The sequence below is a fragment of the Bombus impatiens genome, unplaced genomic scaffold, assembly GCF_000188095.3.
Source record: "Bombus impatiens unplaced genomic scaffold, BIMP_2.2 scf_0203, whole genome shotgun sequence".
In the NCBI taxonomy this organism is placed as follows: Eukaryota; Metazoa; Arthropoda; class Insecta; order Hymenoptera; family Apidae; genus Bombus; species Bombus impatiens.
The window spans coordinates 1,714,438-1,734,559 of NT_176622.1; the positions used below are offsets into that span (position 1 = coordinate 1,714,438).

General features: G+C 38.6%; 3 protein-coding genes across 7 annotated transcripts; 1 reads left to right on the top strand and 2 right to left on the bottom strand.

The window, feature by feature from the left end:
- Positions 1-855: 855 nt before the first annotated feature.
- LOC100740736 lies at positions 856-19,890 on the bottom strand. 4 transcript variants are annotated; one of them, XM_012383065.3, is made up of 21 exons: positions 19,530-19,890; positions 18,256-18,821; positions 15,095-15,205; positions 14,632-14,723; positions 14,145-14,237; positions 13,951-14,054; positions 6,336-6,400; positions 5,961-6,120; positions 5,749-5,891; positions 5,304-5,508; positions 5,053-5,214; positions 4,438-4,968; positions 4,203-4,378; positions 3,983-4,132; positions 3,628-3,910; positions 3,347-3,556; positions 3,133-3,283; positions 2,833-3,055; positions 2,617-2,746; positions 2,429-2,549; positions 1,639-2,354 (listed from the first exon to the last, which is right to left on the bottom strand). In XM_012383065.3, the coding sequence occupies exons 2-21, from the start codon at positions 18,819-18,821 to the stop codon at positions 1,639-1,641; spliced, it is 4,392 nt and encodes a 1,463-aa protein (XP_012238488.1). In that variant the 5' UTR covers positions 19,530-19,890. The 4 variants fall into 4 exon arrangements, with proteins under 4 accessions (XP_024221922.1, XP_012238488.1, XP_012238487.1 ...); XM_012383064.3 differs by having other exon boundaries at positions 19,177-19,890; XM_024366154.2 differs by lacking the exon at positions 19,530-19,890 and having other exon boundaries at positions 856-2,354.
- LOC100740858 lies at positions 6,511-9,629 on the bottom strand. Of its 2 annotated transcripts, none has more exons than XM_003487857.4 (2): positions 7,712-8,125; positions 6,511-7,399 (listed from the first exon to the last, which is right to left on the bottom strand). In XM_003487857.4, the coding sequence occupies exons 1-2, from the start codon at positions 7,774-7,776 to the stop codon at positions 7,069-7,071; spliced, it is 396 nt and encodes a 131-aa protein (XP_003487905.1). In that variant the 5' UTR covers positions 7,777-8,125; the 3' UTR covers positions 6,511-7,068. The 2 variants fall into 2 exon arrangements, with proteins under 2 accessions (XP_003487905.1, XP_012238501.1); XM_012383078.3 differs by lacking the exon at positions 7,712-8,125 and adding an exon at positions 9,496-9,629 and having other exon boundaries at positions 6,570-7,415.
- On the top strand, positions 9,664-13,907 carry LOC105680483 (electron transfer flavoprotein beta subunit lysine methyltransferase-like). The gene is made up of 3 exons (XM_012383074.3): positions 9,664-9,796; positions 10,344-10,802; positions 13,010-13,907. Exons 1-3 carry the CDS (start codon positions 9,748-9,750, stop codon positions 13,345-13,347), a joined length of 846 nt encoding a protein of 281 aa, XP_012238497.1. The 5' UTR covers positions 9,664-9,747; the 3' UTR covers positions 13,348-13,907.
- Positions 19,891-20,122: the final 232 nt, after the last annotated feature.

Sequence of the window (20,122 nt, forward strand, 5' to 3'; positions counted from 1 at the left end):
AACGTTCATAGAGTAGAACGTAATACATCGGTCGACTAAATACAATCTTTTTTGTAATTTATCTTTGTTCTTTTCTCTTTCTTTCTTTAATAAAAATCGGACACAGCCACGGCCCTTCTATACTTCGGTATTATTGATGTGATTAAACCAAGGTTATTAAATCTCGATAAAATTAGCTGAAATCCTTGTAAATAATTTATATTTTTAAGAAAATCTGTTGACACAGAAAACTAGTCATATAGGTATATTCGAGTGCTAACAAACTAACACCGACCTTATTATGTCTTTTTGCATTTATAACACATGCTTGGCCAAGAAATACTGCTCCGATTTCATATCTTGATAAATGAAGGAAAAGAAATGAAATTTTCAGTGACGCATTTCACTAAGCAAACGACTAACCATTACTAGCGGTAAAGAGGCAAAACGAAGAAACAATAAATAAAGTAACAACAACTATTACCAACAACATAAACTTTGATCTTAAGTATGTAAGTAGATTATTGAGGTAAAAATTGAATGTATAGCTTTATAATTCAAATTATAAAAAAAGGAGAAAAAAATAAAGTGCGACGACTGAATCGTGGATATTATCGAAAAGGGCTGTACGATGACAGTGATAAATAAATACTATAACTCGGAATTTCACTGCCTAAAATTTGTTTTTGTTCATCAAAACTTGTCGCTCCTGTCTTCCCGATTAATTTCAATCTTCTTACTTTCCTATACACGTTTATATTTAAATTTATATTGTCAAAAAGAAAAAAAAACGGAAATACAGAGGGAAAACATGGAGTTTGAAATAGTCTGTTCTATAAAAATTTATTCATGTAGCAGAAAGAGAAACACGAGATGTGAATATATCTTTAATGTAAAACACTATTTAATGGATGGAATGTAATGAAAAGATGTCTCTACAAAAAGTTTTTTTTTTTTATAAACGATGTTCTTTTCTAGAGACTACAGCTAACAAGAAGAAACAGAGTATAAATGTTCATAAAACAGAGAGAGATAGGGGGAGGGACAGATTGTATCTTCCAATCTTGTTTAGTTTAACATACTCTAAGCGTAATGTAATACTCTGATAATGCTAGGTCTTTGTTACATGTTTAAAACATTAAGTTAAACATCATTATACATGAGGATAATAATAACTTTTTTTAAAAAGTACCGTTGTTTATTTTTATTCACTTAAATTTGCATGTTTGATAAAATTGCATGTTACAGCTCAAATTTTTCCAATTCTATACTTATGTGAATTTCGTAATCAAACAATGAATCGAAAGAAGATTAACTTTTGCATTTAGTTACAATGGTGCTGTTCAGTCATAAAATCTGTCTCTTTCTCTATGTTGTTTTAGATATCCAATAAATATTTCTCATATATAATAAATTATTATATATTCAACAATTTTATACTATAATAATAAAAATGAAATCATTACCAAATTTACTCTGAACAGTACCGAACTACAACGTGTTCTTGAGCCAATTTTCTTAAAATAATTCCTATTTACCTCATCTAAGCACATTATTAAACACCATAAATGATATAGCTATCCATTAAACATTATGGTGAGGGTATGTTTCCTAACAATCTTGAGCGGTGAACCGATTTCTTTCAGATTATAGTCAGATTTATGTTCCATCCGCGGAATGGGTACGATTCAGCAGATAGTCAAGATCATGTGCAATACGATCCAGCATACCACTCGTTGTAGCCTCGCAGTTTGTGATCACGATTTCAGGTGCCTTTTCTTCCCCATCAGGTTGTTTACGTTCCGTAGTATTAGCAATGTCAGGAATGACATTCACATGGTCTCTGCTCTTTAGTTCCGTTGCTGACAATAATTCGACGTCGTTCTTCACGGCCAAGGTTACATCTGGCATTCCGCTTAAGCGCGATTCGACGTCAGCGCTACACAGAACTTTGGCTGAGCTCTCTGGCGAGGGATTGTGTGCGATGAAGATTTGTCCTTGAGACTCCCTATATTTACCAAATTCCCGGAAACTGCAGCACTCGCTGGCGCCGTATGACGCCTCGTTCATGCAGTGCAATGATCGTGGGGAAAACACGGTATCGAACACGACAGCTTCTTGATACTTTCGTGGACTAGTGCTATAATTTTCCAGGTTTATATCGTCCGAGTGATCGATGCGGATCTCTGGCAGGAATCTGCTGGTGACAGGGACGGAAGGTTTCGAATATGAAGATGAGGACTCGTTTATGAACTCGCGCATGTCTATACTACCCGCTGCAATCCCGCGAGCTTCTAAATACGGTTCACCGATACTTAAGGATGACGACGGTGGAGCAGTATCGTTCTCCACCTCGGCGCCGCTCTTTGAACACACTGGTTAGAAGATAAATTCAATTGATTTATTTTTATGCTTATTATTATCCGTTGATATAATTTTCATAAATTACCTTTGATTGGCTCGGATGTTATATCCTCTTCTGCATCATGTTTCCACTTTAGTTTTCTTAAGATTACATCGACGATAGTTAATTCGCCAATCACGATGTAGATTATCATTATAACAAAGCCCTACATTTATGCGTGTCATCGTTAGATATTAGATTTTGAATTCTTTCAAATTACTAGTCAGACTTACCAAAACAGAGGAAAGAGAAGCGAATATGTAATGAAAGATGATAGAGGTAGAATTTATATAAAAGATGGAGGAGGCTTCCATTGCGATGACACCGCAAATAACTATGGCAGCTCGATGAAGCATTCGTAGTCTGAAGAAAAAAAGGTTTCAATTTTTCATCATATAATTATCTTTTAATTCGTATGATTTTTAATCGCATGATTTAACCGATTATACCTGGCCTCTATTGCTTCCTTTTTCATAACATTCTCCTCGACAAGAGCATGAGCCTTGTGCAAGATTCCCAAATACAATAGCACAAATATAAGAAACATCATCGTTGCGCAAGTAACGAAAATATTATAAACGCCGCTGCCAAAAATTAACCACCATGACTCATGTCTCCAACCAGTGCTTTTGTGTGTAAGTTCAGTACTTAACACAGCCAAGATAGGGACACCTACATTAAACAAAAATGAAAAAAATGATAAAAATCTATATTAAATTTTAATTGATTTTTAATATAATTTTCCGAACCAGTAATCACTGCTATGACAGTAGGTTGAAAATGTTGACTGGATCGAACTTGAGTTAGACCAGCATAAATGATGAGAGCTTCCGATATAGGCGCTGACATACCAATCAAGAGGAAAGCTTCTAAAGTTATCGCTACGATCGCGTAGGAACTCTAAAATAAAATAATTATTATCGCAAAAAGTTTCTGAAGTCAACGTATACATACTTGAATTACCTCTGGTAAGTGATTATACACGGCATAAATGAAAACAGCCATTGCTCCAACCAAAGCACCGCAACACTGAAGCTTTAAAAAGTTCAACCAATTACGATTTTTCCACCAAAAGGTTCCGAGGATCAAAGAAGATATAAGACACTGTGCCAAACAGCTACCACATCCAAATATCACGATAAGTGTGGTTTGTTCCTTTTTTGCAAGTACTACCTGCATTGAATTATTTTTTTTTAGTTATTTCGCAATTCGAAATAAAATATTTATAACTTATCTGAACTTACCCTTACAGCACGTGCAGTTAAAAAAACTGCGAAAGTTCCGCTACTAGGGCAGAGACAATGCGTTGTGGCATCACCTGGTGAAATATTTGCGATACAGCTATTGAGATCCCAAGAACCTATAACATCCATAAGGCCGCAAGACACATTCCACGAACTCGACTGATTTTCTATGTGTTTTAGCTGTAGGTCTACCCAAATCTTATTATGTTTATCCAAATTGAAGGCAGGTATTGCCACTGTGACGACTCGAGAATTAATACGAAACTCCAGATCTGTGCCATCGCTGCGAATAAAAAGCATGTAAATTAAACAGTTGAAACGTTAAAACGTTAAATGTAGGATTGCTATTGCTTACTCCAGTTCCTTGACATACGTGGCTGGAAGAAAATGAGACATATTCTTATAAACAATTACTATTCCATGTAGAGTGTTATTAGACTTTACACCACGTTGTCGTTTTTTCCATAATCGTACTGTCGTTTTGTCATCGTACCAATTTGGGTACCTATTAAATGATAAGCGAAATAAGCGATATAATTACATAAAAAGAATGTTATTTAACAAATAGTAATTACATGGATTCATCTATAGGGATTTGAAGAGAATGGGTAATACTATCTCCATTATGTTGTTGTAATTCTTGAATGTCTACCACTAATGAAGAAAGAGATAAGTGCTTGTAAGGATGAGTAGCCACCTTAGACCAATGCATCAGGCTTCGTTGAGTTATTTGAAGAAGCAATAGAACTTTCTGTAAATTATAAGCATTATGTATTTCTCTTATTCGTCAATTTGATTAAATTTCTATACCTGTTGGCTTAAGATTGAATTTTTGTCATCTAGTATTCGACTAATTATCTGTATCAAAGCCTCTATAGAGACATGTAAATCGTATGGATTAACAATATGCTGATAACGCTCTATTTCCGCCAAGATACTCAGGATACGATCACCTTCGCCAGGATAGAGAGGCAAGCTACGCGATTGTAGAATTTTCCAGAAGATAAAGATCGTTCCAGAACCAGACGTGTTTTGATATCCTAGTGTTAAGCTTTTAAACTTGTTATAACGTGAAACTAATGGTTCGAACAAACAAAGAGAAAAATCTGGAGTTTGCCATTCAGGAGTGGTGGCATCTTTCATCGAGCACAGTCTGGAGACTTTCTTGCCTACAAAATGTTGAGGACATTCTAACAATGCTTCAGATCCAGGAGCAGTATCTGGCCAGATTAATCCCCAGGATTTCCCCCTCAAGCAAATTGGTATTAATGTTCGATTCACAACTTCCACGCGAACGGACATGGACTTGTCTGCCACGTTACATGTATATATCGCAGATTTCTGAAAATACAACACGATAAACATGCAAGAAACTTAAAGCTTTGATAACCAATTTTAAGGATGTATTCTTTATCTAGCGAATACCTGCGCGTTTGTAATTTTTAATATACTTCCAGTAGGAAATAAATCTTCCCAGACCTCGCTACCAAGTTCTAGCTTCAACAGAGCTTTGTTTTTCGTCCAGCCAAATCCTATTCCAATATTGGGCACGTTGGGTGTCATACACGTTAATTGTATATTGGTTCCCTGTAGAAAAGACCGGTTTAGAGAAATATCGATCAATTTAATCAAACATCATTTCAATTTAAGTTCATAGGAAGTTTCAAGATTACTACCTTGTCTATAGTAGCACTCATTGGCATCACTTTTACATCTGGTTCATCTTTCACATCTACGTAAATACTCTTACATTGCTGCACGCCCCAATCGACTATTTGACAAGTGTATTGACCCGCATCGAGTAAAGTCGCTTTTTCGATGGTTAATATGGATGTGTGTAAATCAGAACCATCGTTGGGGAGATGTCTATACCAGATTTCCCTAAACATTGAAAGCTACTCTGTCTATCAGCTTGTCTAGACGCTAGCTATAGTCTGATAAAAAATTAAACGATCGTTCAAGGTCACTGTAGAGTATATTCCCATCGCTTTATCTAGTTACCTTGTGATCTAGCTTCTGATTACCTACCGATTACATGCTTTTTGTTTACAGCAAGAAGTGACTTTAAAAGGTTTATGTCATGGATGATACAAACTTTGATAATAACTCTTATCTTTTCACCTGGTGGCTTTATTCATGTTCACCAGCATATTGTCCTTGTACCATGTGAAGTTTATGTTATAACTGCCTTGAGCAGCGCAAGACAGAACGAATTGATCTCCCGGGTGAATTTCGTGTTCATTTCCCTGATTCAGCCTGAGACTCTAAAAAAGACGTTGATCGAGATAATTGAAATCTATGACGAGTACTCTAACAAGATCAATGATACGTACCTGCAATTTAAGCGCAGGCTTTTGTTGAAAGGTAAAGTGAGTCGATTCGAGGGATATCTCGCTGAGCCGTCGACGTTGGACCAATTTGTTGAGGGACTCTCGAATTTTATCTCCATCCTCAGAGTTTCCAAAAAAATGGAAAGTGATTTCCGATGTGGGTCTACATAATGAACGCGCAAACCATGAGAAGCAATTTTGACTGTTTTTATCTTTTTACATAATTTTTTATTACATCTAAATATTTTTGCATTACTATCTAAGAATAATTTATAGTAAAATATATCCTTCATATTTTTGTATAATATGTCTTTCTTTTCATTTACGGTCTCGATAAAAATGTAACTGAACTCTTTATTGCTTAATGTACCTACTCACGTCACGCTCAGGATTTGTAAATCCTCCATGGACGAGATATTAGAATTCCTTAAATACTTTGCAAGCTGCGAAGAAATTGCAACGTATTAAAAAACGTCGGTCGATCATTTCGAGGGGATATCGAACAAGAAATTACAGGAATAAATAAAAACAAATGCTTTTTTTTCATAACATCTTTATGTATTATCGGAAAATAATCATTGAGTAAAGCAACAACATATTCTTCCAAAATCCAACGATTACAAAATAATTATATTCTTCGTCTTCTTGCTATGTTCGATAATTGTATAGCAATAAGGCTGTTCGTATATACACATGTACGAACATGTACATACATATACATATTGTATATCCGCACAATCCGCGCGATACTTAATTTCGTATCGCTTATCTTTTCGAGCGAATATCGCGATTAGAACCGTTCATTGTGATCGAGATGTACGCAGAAATACAATAATTTCCATCTTATCTCTAGAACGCTAATCTTGTCTGCTATCAATGCCGCTCTATTCGGCTTCAAGCGTTGGTTTTTGCAAATCATGACACACGAACGCAAAAAGTTGTTTAATAAGCTCCATCTGTGTTTCAAAGTGCCAGTGCTGAAGTTGCTATCTCTGTGTGTCATCTTCCTAACATCCAACGACTCTTCTTGAAGGTTCAGAGCTTCATACGATTGTGTGACTGCATCCAGTCGAAAAAGAATTCGTTCTTGATAGATTAACATGTTTTAAATTCACTCCGGAGTATCTAAGAAATATGGATCGTCGTTGGAGATGAGAACGCAGGATAAATCGCCGCTTCCAGGGCATAGATGATCCCGTATTCTCTCTCTGGATACTCTCAACACCTTGATCCCCGTCTCGCGGCAATATGCTTCCAATAGTATTATCTGTAGATGACTGGCGGAATCCATGTTAGCGTCGAACGGCACGAGGCAGATAGTACCCTGGCTGTTCTCGCATTCCTTGGATGCCAAGGCTCTTAACGTCGGTAGCATACCGCAAGTTATTGTACTTCTAGGACATCTTGGCATTTCTTTCTGTTCGATCCATGATAAACTGCCACTGAAAATCAATTGAGGTTAGTGCACCGAGATTCATATTATTTTGTCAACTTTTTAATCAACGAAAATTCGACGATACCGAGGGAAGCTTGCAACAACAGATCAAACGTTAATTTCTGAAATACGTTACTTTAATGTCTACTTCTGAATATGACCTTTGATCATTAAGAAATGTAACAATCGATAGTTTCGCAAACGTTTCTCGATAAAGTTGCAACACATTCCATCGTAACGTGGTCGAATTAATCGCCAGATCGACTAACATCACGCGTCATCTAAAAACGCAACGAGTGTGAAAGATGAAAATTTATACCTGTCAGTCATCGTAGATGATGCGTAGGATTGTTTCGTACAGCGTAAGTTTTGGCAACGCGTCATATCTCTTAGTATCTGTGTCTGATTGCTTTTCGGTTTGCCGTTTCCTGGCGCGACTCGTTTGCACACTTCACTGAACGTTGGAATTTTCTCGTTTTTGATAGCCAGTTTATAAGAGGTAGCGTACACTTTCGTTGATGATCCACTGATTCACTGATCAATTCTGGGAACCTGTACGTCGGCACGCACGAGTCGTCTTCTCCATACAATCTTATGCAACAGTGAAAGACTTTCACGATCGCTTCCGTGAAAATTATATGTACCGACACTATAACTCGACCGAGGTTTCAACACGAATAACCTCGATAGCCGATACGCGCCGCTTTTATAACGATCTTACCCCCACCGCCACCTGTGCTATATATCAACGGGTATTCCAGATAAGCCGTGTCGAGTCTGTGTACACAGAACGGAGCTTTTTATCCAAGAATTGGCTGCGACAGCTTTTACCAGGAAATGAAATAACTCGAAGGGCAAAGCTAACGAAAGCTCAGTGATAATTTTATTTATAAGTTAAAACCTTCTCGCTGTGAGAATACGCACGTGGAACATTCTCATATCAATTAGCATTAATTGGCAATAATTTATTTACGATTGGAAATTTAAGGAAAAATTTTCGTTGTCAATTTTTCTAAAATTGTTATATATTCCTGACAAATTTCGCAACGTACTTATAGATTTGAATTAGCAGAATGCATCGTGTTGCCATATACATAAAATTAAATCGCAAACACTGTAACGTGATAATGCTTGTAATTGGTGAAAGAGGAAATTGCGTACGATCCATACGAAAGTAGCTACGAAAGTAGTTATGATAAATAACGATTTTAGTTGCAAATGCAAAATTTAGGCGTTATATTAAAATAATGTTCGGGTCAGGGACTTCGTTTACGATCTCTGTTCACGAGAAATATCGTTTGCCTGTATCGCATACGATCGAGACAAGGATGGAACAGCAAGAAATTTTAACTCTGGAATGGAAATCCTAACTGGTGAATGAGATAGCGTTTTTTCCGTATGCATAGTGGCGTAACCTCGTCAAGTACGTATGTATTAACTTTCCAGTGACGACTCTTCATATTCGAAGCGACATAAAAGCAAACATTTTTGTTATCGTACACGGCCACTGGATATGATAGATACGATGAAAAATTTGTTTAACAAGTTTCGCATCCATTTTCCTCGACAGGACGTCTCAGGTCAATAGCACGTGCTTCTATCATCGTGCATGATGCAAACGGGTTGAATCTTGTATCTCTGGTTTCATCAGCCTTGCAATTCGACAGATTTGCTGATAATCCAGGTGGAAATCTACCTGAACATCACGGATTGCCGAGGGGAATTTCAAAAAGTCGATACCTCGCATCTGTTTTGGTCTGTCCCCTATTCTATCTGTCTCTCACTCCCGTACATTGCTCCTTTCGCTTTCTTTGTCCCATTCATATACCTATTATATCGTTCTCATTTATCTCCAATCGCTTTTCATACCGTTGTATTCCGTAAAAAAAACACGAGCGCGCTAAAATTAGATCTAACCTACGTAACAATTCTAACTTCAACAAACTGAAAAATTGATGCGTTATGTAATCAACCGGTTATAACCGTTTCATAATGATCAGTGACAGATGAATTTGCTATTTTCGAAATTGGAAAGGTTTTACCTATCTTGAATTTGGCAAACTTTTAAACCTTCTTATTAATTGTGCGATTTCTCTTTTTTATTCTTGCAGAATATGGATTGAAGAAACGATCGGTCAGCTACCTCGGGAACGCGCATGCGCAATCGATTCGCCGGGAATTCCGAACCTCTTGGGCAAGAAAACGCAGACTATAGCTTCGAAAAGAGGTCGATTCTTGGTATATACGCAGCTCGGATATATCTACTAAGAATTAACTGATCGCGGACTGCTCGTATAAACATTGAGAACGTTCACTGCGTGGATCATGCATAAGACCGATTAGGATTTTGTTAAAATGTCACGTGTTATGCAGGCATGGAAAAAGAAGACAAACGCTCGATTCGGTACGTTCCAAGATAGTACGTGTTTTGGTTCCGTTTACTTTTGAAATAATGAATGAAACGGTGACCTCGCGGGTTCATCAATCACCGAACTTCCCAAGCTTCCAATTTCTTCTTATTTTATATATTTCAATTCAGAGTTGAATATTAAATTCGGATCGAAGGAACTGGAAATTGTTACGACAGAGGAATTTAGGAATTTCGCTGATCGAAGTCTTTTGTTTTCAAAATATGGTGTAATCAACAGCACAATTTTCGCAACTAAAGTTCCAACCTGGCGTCGAGTTTTTTAATCGACGCGATCTTATCGCTTCCGAAGAAAAGAAAAAGAAAAAAAGAGAAAGAAAGAATGAGTATTTCTCGTTACGAGCGATAAGATCGTAATTTTCGTTATCGTTCTGGAAATGTAATGTTTTATCGTTTCCTAAGATTCTCTGAAGCATTTTTATATTAAGAGAGTAAACAAAAGAAGTACGAGATATTACTAAAACCTCGTCGACTAACGCTGCCCAATGAAAAAAAAAAAAAAATATATCGTTTGTCTGTTTAGACTGCTGGACGATCGAGAAAATAGCATTTTTTTACAAATCTTTTAAAAGAACGATTTCCAACAATTCGACGGGCATCGACATCGAGAAATTCTGTGATGGAATCGTTGAATGTGATTCAGAAGTAGCGCGTGCCATTTGTGAGCATACTGAGATTGTTAGGAGCCATATGACGCCAGAGATCCAACTATTTCTTTTAACTCCCAACTGTAATTTATACCACGCGCAATACGAAAGAATTTCAGAGTCGAAAGGGATAAAGAGAAGCGTTTTCTTGGAACCTTTTTGGTCGATTTATTGGCCAGGTGGACAGGCTCTCGCTAGATTTGTACTGGACGAAGGAAGAACGCTTTTTGAATGCTCGAAGGAAATTTTGGATCTTGGAGCTGGATGTGGTGCCACCGCTATTGCTGCGAAGCTCGTTGGCGCCGACAGGGTTGTCGCCAACGATATCGATAGAGGTTCGTATAATTTCACATACGATAGTCGCGCATACGATTCAATGCGTATGAATAATGTATATCGTTAATATTCTGTATTTTCCATCAAACGTCAATGAATTTGCTAGAGAGGAAATTGCGAATTGGAAAATAACGATTAAGAAGCGATAACGTAAATTTCTTAGTCGCCTGGAAGTGCATCGTTACTTAAAACAGGAGGAGCAGATAAAATCGCGTTGTTATGTATGTCTGTATGTATGTATGTATGTTATGTATGTCTCGTGAGAAGGAATGCGCGGCTCGTTTTACGTTTCATATATTTCCTCGTTCGCGATCAGCAGCATTAAAATACAATCGTAGTTAGACGGTACTGTTCACAGACATTCCGCTTGCCGGGGAATTATTATCATTATCATTGGGAAACGTTGAAGCAGTTTGAAATATTTACACGAGCAAAGGAAATGTACTATCTACATGGGGAAGAACCGAGTGCATTGCGCTCGACAGAACGAGTCGAGCGAGTCGATGGAAATACCCTGTAGAAAGAGAAAAAACGAAAAGACGCTGGTAGAATCGACGTCACTCGTGCACCTGCTCAGGTAGCCAGAAAGCAACGTAGCAACGTCTGGATTCGGATGCCAGATTTCTAAACGGTCGATGCAAAGTTGTACGCACTCGTGCTACTAATATAGCCGCTATAAATAATTTGTGCCAGGAATCACAGAATCTTTCTCACTGGGGAATAACTTGGAGAAGGAAACGGTTGAATGCTGCGGTGGATGCAAAGATGTAATAAGCAAAAGTACAAGTTGTAGAATACCGTATAAAAAATATGCAAAGTATAGATAGCAGTGGTATCAAGAGGATGTAGAACTCCCTGGATAAATGTAAATATCAAGGCCACGCACATGTACAACTTTAATCTTCATATGGGAAATATTTGAGTTTAAAATAGGGTCAATGATTTTTTTATTTCCAAGAAAGAACTAGGTAACCTTAACGGTGTATCGAATAAATTAAAGAAACTTCGAAGAATCGATGTCACGATAATATACCCACCTGTGATCACGTTTTCCCTTAATTGCATCAGCGTGTTTCTCACGTGTCGTGCTTGGAGAACACGAATCGATACTAAAGTAACTACCGGTATTTACGTTACGTTAGGCGATACTGGGAATTCAGTTTATTTCGTATGAATGAAATTTCCATCGGTAACTTTGGTATTCGATCGTTCAAAGTATTCGAACTTGAACAAGGTTTTATTGAATATTAGATGACTATATTTCTCTTTTCGTAGCGGTATCGGAAATCGGGAACCGTGTTCTGAATGGTTACGAAGAAAATCGAACATGTGGGTCACACCATACGGTATTCCCCATATCACGGAGGTACGAGCGCGAAGGGTCTGGTTCTGCTCGTACGTCAGTGAAAGGTCTTCCATTTCTGGGTTCTACGTCCGTTGCATTTTAATCGCCCCCTCGTGCGCCAATCGAATGTTGCTGACTCACCAATATCACGTTGTAATATGTAGCTATTAACGCGATATTTCCATTAACATCTCATGCGCCTGGAAAATTATGCTAACAAGCTGCGTGATATCGTACTTCTACAGACGGAAGCAGAAGAATTGTGAGAATGAAGAGAATGAAGAGAATGGAATGGCCTATAGAACATTCGAAACTTTCGACGTACTTGCATCGAGTCGTGAACTTGTAATCCGATTATTTAGGCGAATCTATAGTCGCGATATCCTCGGCTGCACTCGACCTTAGAGGTCGCACTTGACAACGGTAGATTAATGTTACATTAACCGATCAATCTTCTTTAACTACTCTACACACGTCTTGATATCGGCTCGCTGATTTCTTTTATCTTATCCGAGATTCGCAGACACGTAATGCTTTCGTATCTATTAGCGTACTTATAGTAATTGTTTGATCGACATGTTTCGTTCGAGCGATTTCATCGAAATGGATTATCGTTGTTAAATTGGCGACTGCTCCGTTTAGAAGCATCGATGGAACAGTCGTTGATTAAAGCGTTGCTACCTTTACGTAATATCGCTTGTTCGAAGATTAGCAAATGCCTGGAATTTTACGTAATCTCGATATGTTCTCGTTAAACGAGTATAAAAGATACCGCTCGCAAGATTCCCCATTATAAACATGTTATTATTTCCCATTTATGTAAACATTTTACCATCTCGATATTTGTTTGCGTGATTTCAGTTGCCTGCACAGCTATTTCCATGAACGCTATTCTGAACCGCGTGAATGTCAAAGTATCTCATCAAAACCTGTTATATGAATTGCCCGAAAGGACAATTGACGTTATTTTCATTGGAGATATGCTGTACGACGCAGAAATTGCTGCTACTTTAATTCCGTGGCTCGAAAAAGCGCGCAATAATGGGACGAGGATTTATCTGGGAGATCCAGGAAGACACGGTCTGACGGAGGATTTGAAGAAACGTCTGAAAGTTCTGAGACGTTACCGGTTGCCAGAGAATGTACAGAAAGAGAATTACGGTTACGACAGTTGCAACGTTTGGGAGTTCTGCGGATAACGAGTAAACGATTATATAATACGTCGAAACTCGGTGTACCTATCTTTGATTCGCTATTACTGTTGCAGTCACGTTTATATATATATAATCATGTTGCTACAGTTACACGTGAAACGTACATATATTCATTTGTCGTGCGGTGACAATAACGCCATGGGTCTGATTTATGCAAAGTGCTAAGAAGATTATGAAACGACGTGATAAACGTGATCATAGCGAGCATTGCCTGCTGCGTGACTTGCACATGTGCTTCATCTTATGTATACAGTAATATTTACGTTCGTTTTACGTACAGAGTAATGTTCAATCATCGCTATTTGTTGTACGATTATTTATCTGATACGGTATAGTACAACGTTTCGTTTACTTTGCCTGCTTCTTGAAGCAGAGGTAGAAGGAAAGTCGATCCTTATTTCCTGGGAAGGGAGAAGCGGAGGCGAAAGAGAGGAAACAGGGTTACGGCGCTGATTATTGAGAAAGCCGAAACTTACGAAGAAGAGAAAGATTTTTTCTGACGCACGAATGGATATCTCTGATTCGAGTAAACTCGATAAATTCCATAGTAACTCTATACTACTTTCCCAGACTCTATTCTTCACTCACCTGTTTGCCGACGTAGGACTCCACACTGCCGTGTTGCGTAATCAGCCCAGACCTCAGGGATGTCACGTTCGACAATTTGATTCTGCACTCGTATCTCGATCGATCTGCAAGCGTTTTCACGGATTATTTCATTTCCCAAGAGCGATCAGTCTCGGGAGAATGCGCACAGGTGGCGAAGAATGAAACGAACTTACTGTTGTAGATTTTCGTGCCATTTCTACAAACGCACGGTTGCTGCTCCTCTTTGTCGTAAGGGCATTGTATTATGCAATTCTCGATCCCGCATTCTGCGAACAAGCATTGGCCTCGTGTGTACTTGTGCTCACATATGACTCACGCGGCGCGGTCTCTGCGCGAAACATGAGTCATGGGAATGTTATCCGCGGGTGTGTACAGCGAATACGGTAGACCTCTTAAGCTTTATACCAATTAATTAACTGGTGGACTCATCAACCTACATCATGCATATATCGAATGCGTATTAAATGCAAATGAAGCTTTTTTTTTATCAAATTCTAAGCATTTCATTTCCATAGCGACAAATTTTTGTAATCGTACGAAGGTATTGTTACTACTTGAATTTAATTAATTAGTATGTAAACGATATAATAAATACAATGGTTCGCAAACAATTTTCGTAGTCATTGTACATGATACAGCTAATATCAGGGCAAATCCTACCACCATCCACGGTATCCAAAAGGTGAATCTCACAGTTACGGCCGACGTAGCCATTGGCGCATTCGCAGGTCATTGCTTCTGCTCCAATTTGCCTGGAACAGTACGTAACGACTTCGTCATTCGTCCCTTGACACTTATTCACAGAAGAGAAAGAAGTTTCCTTTATAACAAATCGGGAGAGTTCGCTTTTCCAATTTAGAAGGGTCAACGACGCCGGGTAGCTTATTGATTTATCTACGCGATTGATCTTCTTCTACTTGGTTTGATACTTCAAGAGAAAAGCGCAATTTCACGTCACCAGTGAAATGGCTATGCCTCGTTAAGATTGCTTTGATCAATGTCGCGTAAACATTTTCGCTATTAGCTAAAATTTCTTTAATCCACGCTTCCTTTAAATTTCGTATTTTAGATTGTACTATCCGATTTCTTTGCAGTGATAAATTTGCATAAATAATCTTCGTACTTGCAAGTGCCTTCATTTTGGCAAGTAGGATTCTTCCTGTCGTCGAAGCAGAGGGGTCCTTGGTTACAATTCTTCCCGCTGAAACCCTCGAAACAATCGCACCAGAAGCTCCTGCGAGCAAACAACGGCGGACCGTGTTATTTGTGCACACGTAACAGATCGAGGACACAGGCATCCAGGAATAGAGGGTAAATTAATGGGGACACGAGTTTCATTAATGATTCATGAGCTGATATGATATCGTCCGGAATCACCTTACTGCTCTGTTTGTCTTTCGCGTTGGAACTTTCCGAAATTATTTCGTCCGATAAACGAAAATCCAGGTCCTCTTCCATTATTTGATATGCTTGTTTCTATTTTTAAATTTACTAAAAAAAGAAATCTGTTCCAAAATATGGAAACGGAAAGATAAGATATTCGTGATCATTTGTTTACTTTTCTTTTTTAACACGAGAAGTTCTACGAAATGAACTTTTCAAAAATTGTCCATAAACTGATCGCTTGCGAAGCTCTAAACACGTGTTTCACGAAGAGATAATTCGCCCAGTACAAAAGCATTCGTTCGAACTTATATGTCGGGTTTACATTAGAATTAGGGTTAGGGGCGTGAAACGAATCTTCGTTTGGGTTACACGTTGTCGTTATGCAATAGAGAAGACATTGACTAGTGCAAATACGATTATTATAGAACCGGACGAGTAACCGTGGTAGTTAGGTACTCGAGAAACTAATGACAATGATCCTAGGTTCAATAACGAATCCGCGGTCGACGCGATGAACGTACTCACAAAAACTAAGTCGGATGCGTAATATTCACTGGTCGTAAGGGGTTACTCTTTTTCATCGATGAGATCGCGAGCGGGAATGATTTTCCCGTCCCGATGGTCCCACAGAGGAAAACTATATTGGGGTATGTCTAAGGATACGAGATCATCGGATTCATCGAGAAAAGCCTTCGTTCAGAAAGTAAGGGAAATTGGCGTTGCTGCTAGTTGGTCAATCTCCATATCGGTGGTTAGAAAAAGATGCTAGCCGCCCTCGAGGGAATGTTGCTAGTGGGAGACGCCGCTCGTTGAAAAATAGGTCTTCCCTATTTTCCCGTAGTTGGGACATATTTTCCCGTAGTTGGGACAAAGACTGTTTGTCTGTTTGAAGGACTTTAGTTGACTAAATCTTAAAATTTATAACAGGCCCTCGGGCTAGCTGAACATGTATTGCGGAGACGCATCGACATCTGGCAATCATCTTACTCGAAGAATAGGGTCTGCGTGTGGCGAGCCACGGGACAGAGACCGTTGGAACGTTTACTGTCGAGTGTTACAACTATTTCCTTTTCAAGGAGAGCTATAGAATTATTACATGCCTTTGTTAGACAAGGCGTTCATCCCGTGACCGCGGCTACGTTCGGCGACTGGCTGTCGCCCATTATCGCAACTCTCGAACAATTACAATCGGATTGAATAACTACAATTGTTTAATTACAGCTATAGTAGACTCTAGGTTGCAATGTTGCGGGATTAACCAAAATTCCAAAAACTCCGGTGTTTTTTCATCTCCGACATATATGAGAACAAACAGGACGATCCTAGTAGATGATAAAACAACTCAATTGGGTTCCAGAGGGGCGCCTGTTTGCGGCGAGATAATACGCGTTTTAATAGCTGTCGAGAAGGCCATTGGGATAGATACAATGGATCTACTCGCTGTTCCAAAGTAAACTGCCCGGTGTTTGTATCTGAAGATGTTCATTTGTCATAAGTATACTATTTGCTCTTATATAATATCTTATAGGAGACATAAATAGCAAATACCGAGGAATTAAAAATACATTGTGTATTTTCGACCAATCGCGGGGAGACGCAATCGCGAGGAGAGACGTCAACAGGAGTCGTAAATTCCCGTTACGATTATAACAATCGACACCACGAGTTGATCGATCCCCTGATTTCTGTTGAGATAATAGGGGTGATTGAGTTTGTATAAGACTGTGATTCACAGAATTATAAGATTTTATCTCCAACACTTAAGTTACACTGTTGAGTAGATATAATTCCTGACCTTGAGTAGATGACAACTTGTCGCCCGAAGGTAAGATAGATATGCACGCTAGAGCAAGGCTCTTTTAATCGAACTCCGTTAGTGGACATATGTTATGGACATGTTAGTGGACATAGCACTAGAGGATACTTAATAGAGGAAGTGATTGTTCGTACTTAGACTTAGACGTTAGAAGTGTACTTAGTTGATTGATTTATTTCTTTAGTGTGCTGAGTGTATGGTCAGGAAGTGAGTACGCAGTATGCATTGCTTCTGATCGGATAAACGGAGGTTGGTGGATTAGGAAGGATCTTACCTGCCCGCGATAGAAAGGTTTTGCCTGAAACTTTCGTGATTAAGAAAAAGATATTTGTTCGGTCTGAAAGACCTTAGCGAGCAAATTACTGGCATTTATGACGGGTCCTCAAGATACCTACAGTCAAAGAGGAAATAGCAAGATATAGCGACAGATATAGCAAAAGAGTCAACAAACACCGAAACCCCCTAATCACTGGACTACTCGATACGACGGACCAGATTCGCAGGCTGAAGAGGCACTACCCGCTAGACCTAAACGTTAGATTCATTTAATTATCCAAATTAAGCATATGCACTTACTTATAATACTTATAAATTATACTTATCTATAATAAGTATTAACTTATTGTAAATAAACAGCCAGGTCACTGCGCCACGCCAGAAAAATTATTGAAAATTCTCAACGCGAGAATTGATTGTAATTTCAACAAATAAATAAAAAAAAAAATTTATGACGGGTATTTAAGGCTATTGAAGGTACGTCGTAAGGATGAGCGGACATCCGGTGTTCGGCTGACCCGCGGTATATGGCCTGGTCTAGGTAGACGGTCGTAACACATTGTATAAGGATTAGTGGACAGTTTTACCGTAAAAATTCATAAAAAATATTAAGAAGCTTATCATAATAAAATATCATTTAAAAAAAGTACTACAATACTACACATTATTTACATAGTGTATTATTTATTTATATAGTGAAACGAATTATGCGTCATGCGATATATAATAAAGTAGTAATTTTTAGATCTTCCCAATACATCAAGGAGATAAGACCAAAAAGAGAAAAGAGAAGTTGAAAAACTCACGTATAGTCTCCAGACACGAGGCAATTCCCGGAGTAGGAGCAATGCTGGACGGAGCAGCAATCCGAATTTGGCACGTCTTCGGTCATCTGATACGTGACATTGAACCCGTACACGTCCAGCAAATTGTTTAAAACTCGTACGTGATTGCCCTCGAGTCGATCGAGCTCGAACTCGATGACGAGAAACGGCCTGAACGTTCTAAATAATTTGTATTCGAACACGTTGCCCTCGGTGATCTCTTTTATCAGACTGGCGCCAAAATTCATACTCTCCGATTCGTAGTACGCGTACTCGGTGAAACTGAGTCCCTTATACACGTACACTTGCGTCAAATAGACGACGATGGAGCTGTTAGTCGCTGGAATATCGGAAACATCGATCACCCAGCGACACTTAATGGGCACCGGAAAAGACCGGGGAAAATTTGGGGTCTGGATCACTCCTCTTGGTGCCGTCAACCGGTTACCGCACGACACCTCGGTCGTCGTCGAACCTCCGTCGATTAAGGTCAAGTGAAATAGAAAGGAGAAGCTAATCACCATGGACTTCATCTTCGAGGAATACATCTAAGGAGAAAGTATTTTGAATTTAATCAATGAATTTCTGTTTATAACGAATCTGACAAAATTTCGACAGCGTTCTTTCATTGAAGGTTTATTATATTTTTGACACTGGCATTAAAACGAATAACTTTCATCTCCATTCCATATCCTGTCTATAAAGAAGCATTCGAGAAAACAATAAAGCTTCGTATGTTTGAGAGGTTCCAAAACTGAGAAAAATTGACGTTCATGGGGCTGTGAAGCTTGTTGTTAAATTGCTCGTTGAATGCATATAACAGAAGCAATAGGTATCTTTGATGTATGGAAACAATGGAAACAAAAGAGCCGTTTATCAAATGAACAACATCCCTCTACTTACATCGAGGATACAAAGAAACCAGTTCTCCTCACCAATATTCAAAATGCACTCGTTCCTTATTCGACCGTACCATTACACAATCACATTTCGTTTTCGTACAACACTCAAAAATTGTCCTCACTCTCGGCTCGTATCGTTCGCTGCTAGTATCCATAAATTTAAAGGGACACACAGACATGATATCATACGTATCAATAATTCACCGCACAAAACGATCTAAAAAGACAAAAAAGATTTATACGAATTGAAATTATCCTAGTTGAACGATACGAAGAGTGATATAGGAGGGGTAAGTGGTCGAAGAACGCCGAAACATTCTGATCGATCTTATCTGTTTCCTCCAGGGCGATTACCAATAGGATCAGGAGTCTGCTGACGGTCGAGAATGTTATCACGAACGTACGAACCCGCGATCTGCCGGGCAGCTGGGCGTTAGCCCCTTCCGCACAAGTGATCTCTCCACGCGCACCCTCAGTGCATCCCTCGTTCAACCATTCGCGCTCTTATTGTCGACTGCTTCACAGGGTTGCTGACAACCCCTGACGGACGTAGGAAAATTTGTATTCGTATTTGTTGTTGGATTGCATGACTGTAGATTGTAGAAAGAACAACAGGAACATAGGCAAAGGGACTGTTCATGTTCGGGAATCGGATTGTTCTTTCAGAAGGTTCAAGAATTCTGTGCATGTATGTGTGTGCATTAAGATTTCTGGGGAAAAAGAAGTAGTAGGATTATATTTATGTAAATATCGATGGATATGTGCATGTGAAATATTTTAAAAAATATTGGTGATTACTTACGATGATATTCATTTTTATTTTGTTGCGTGATTATTTGTGTAATGAGATGACTACTGACTCACAATGAGGTAAATAAGAGATAAGATAAGAATAGATAATTGTAATGCTGATTTAAATAAAAGACAGTATGGATTTCTGTATCATG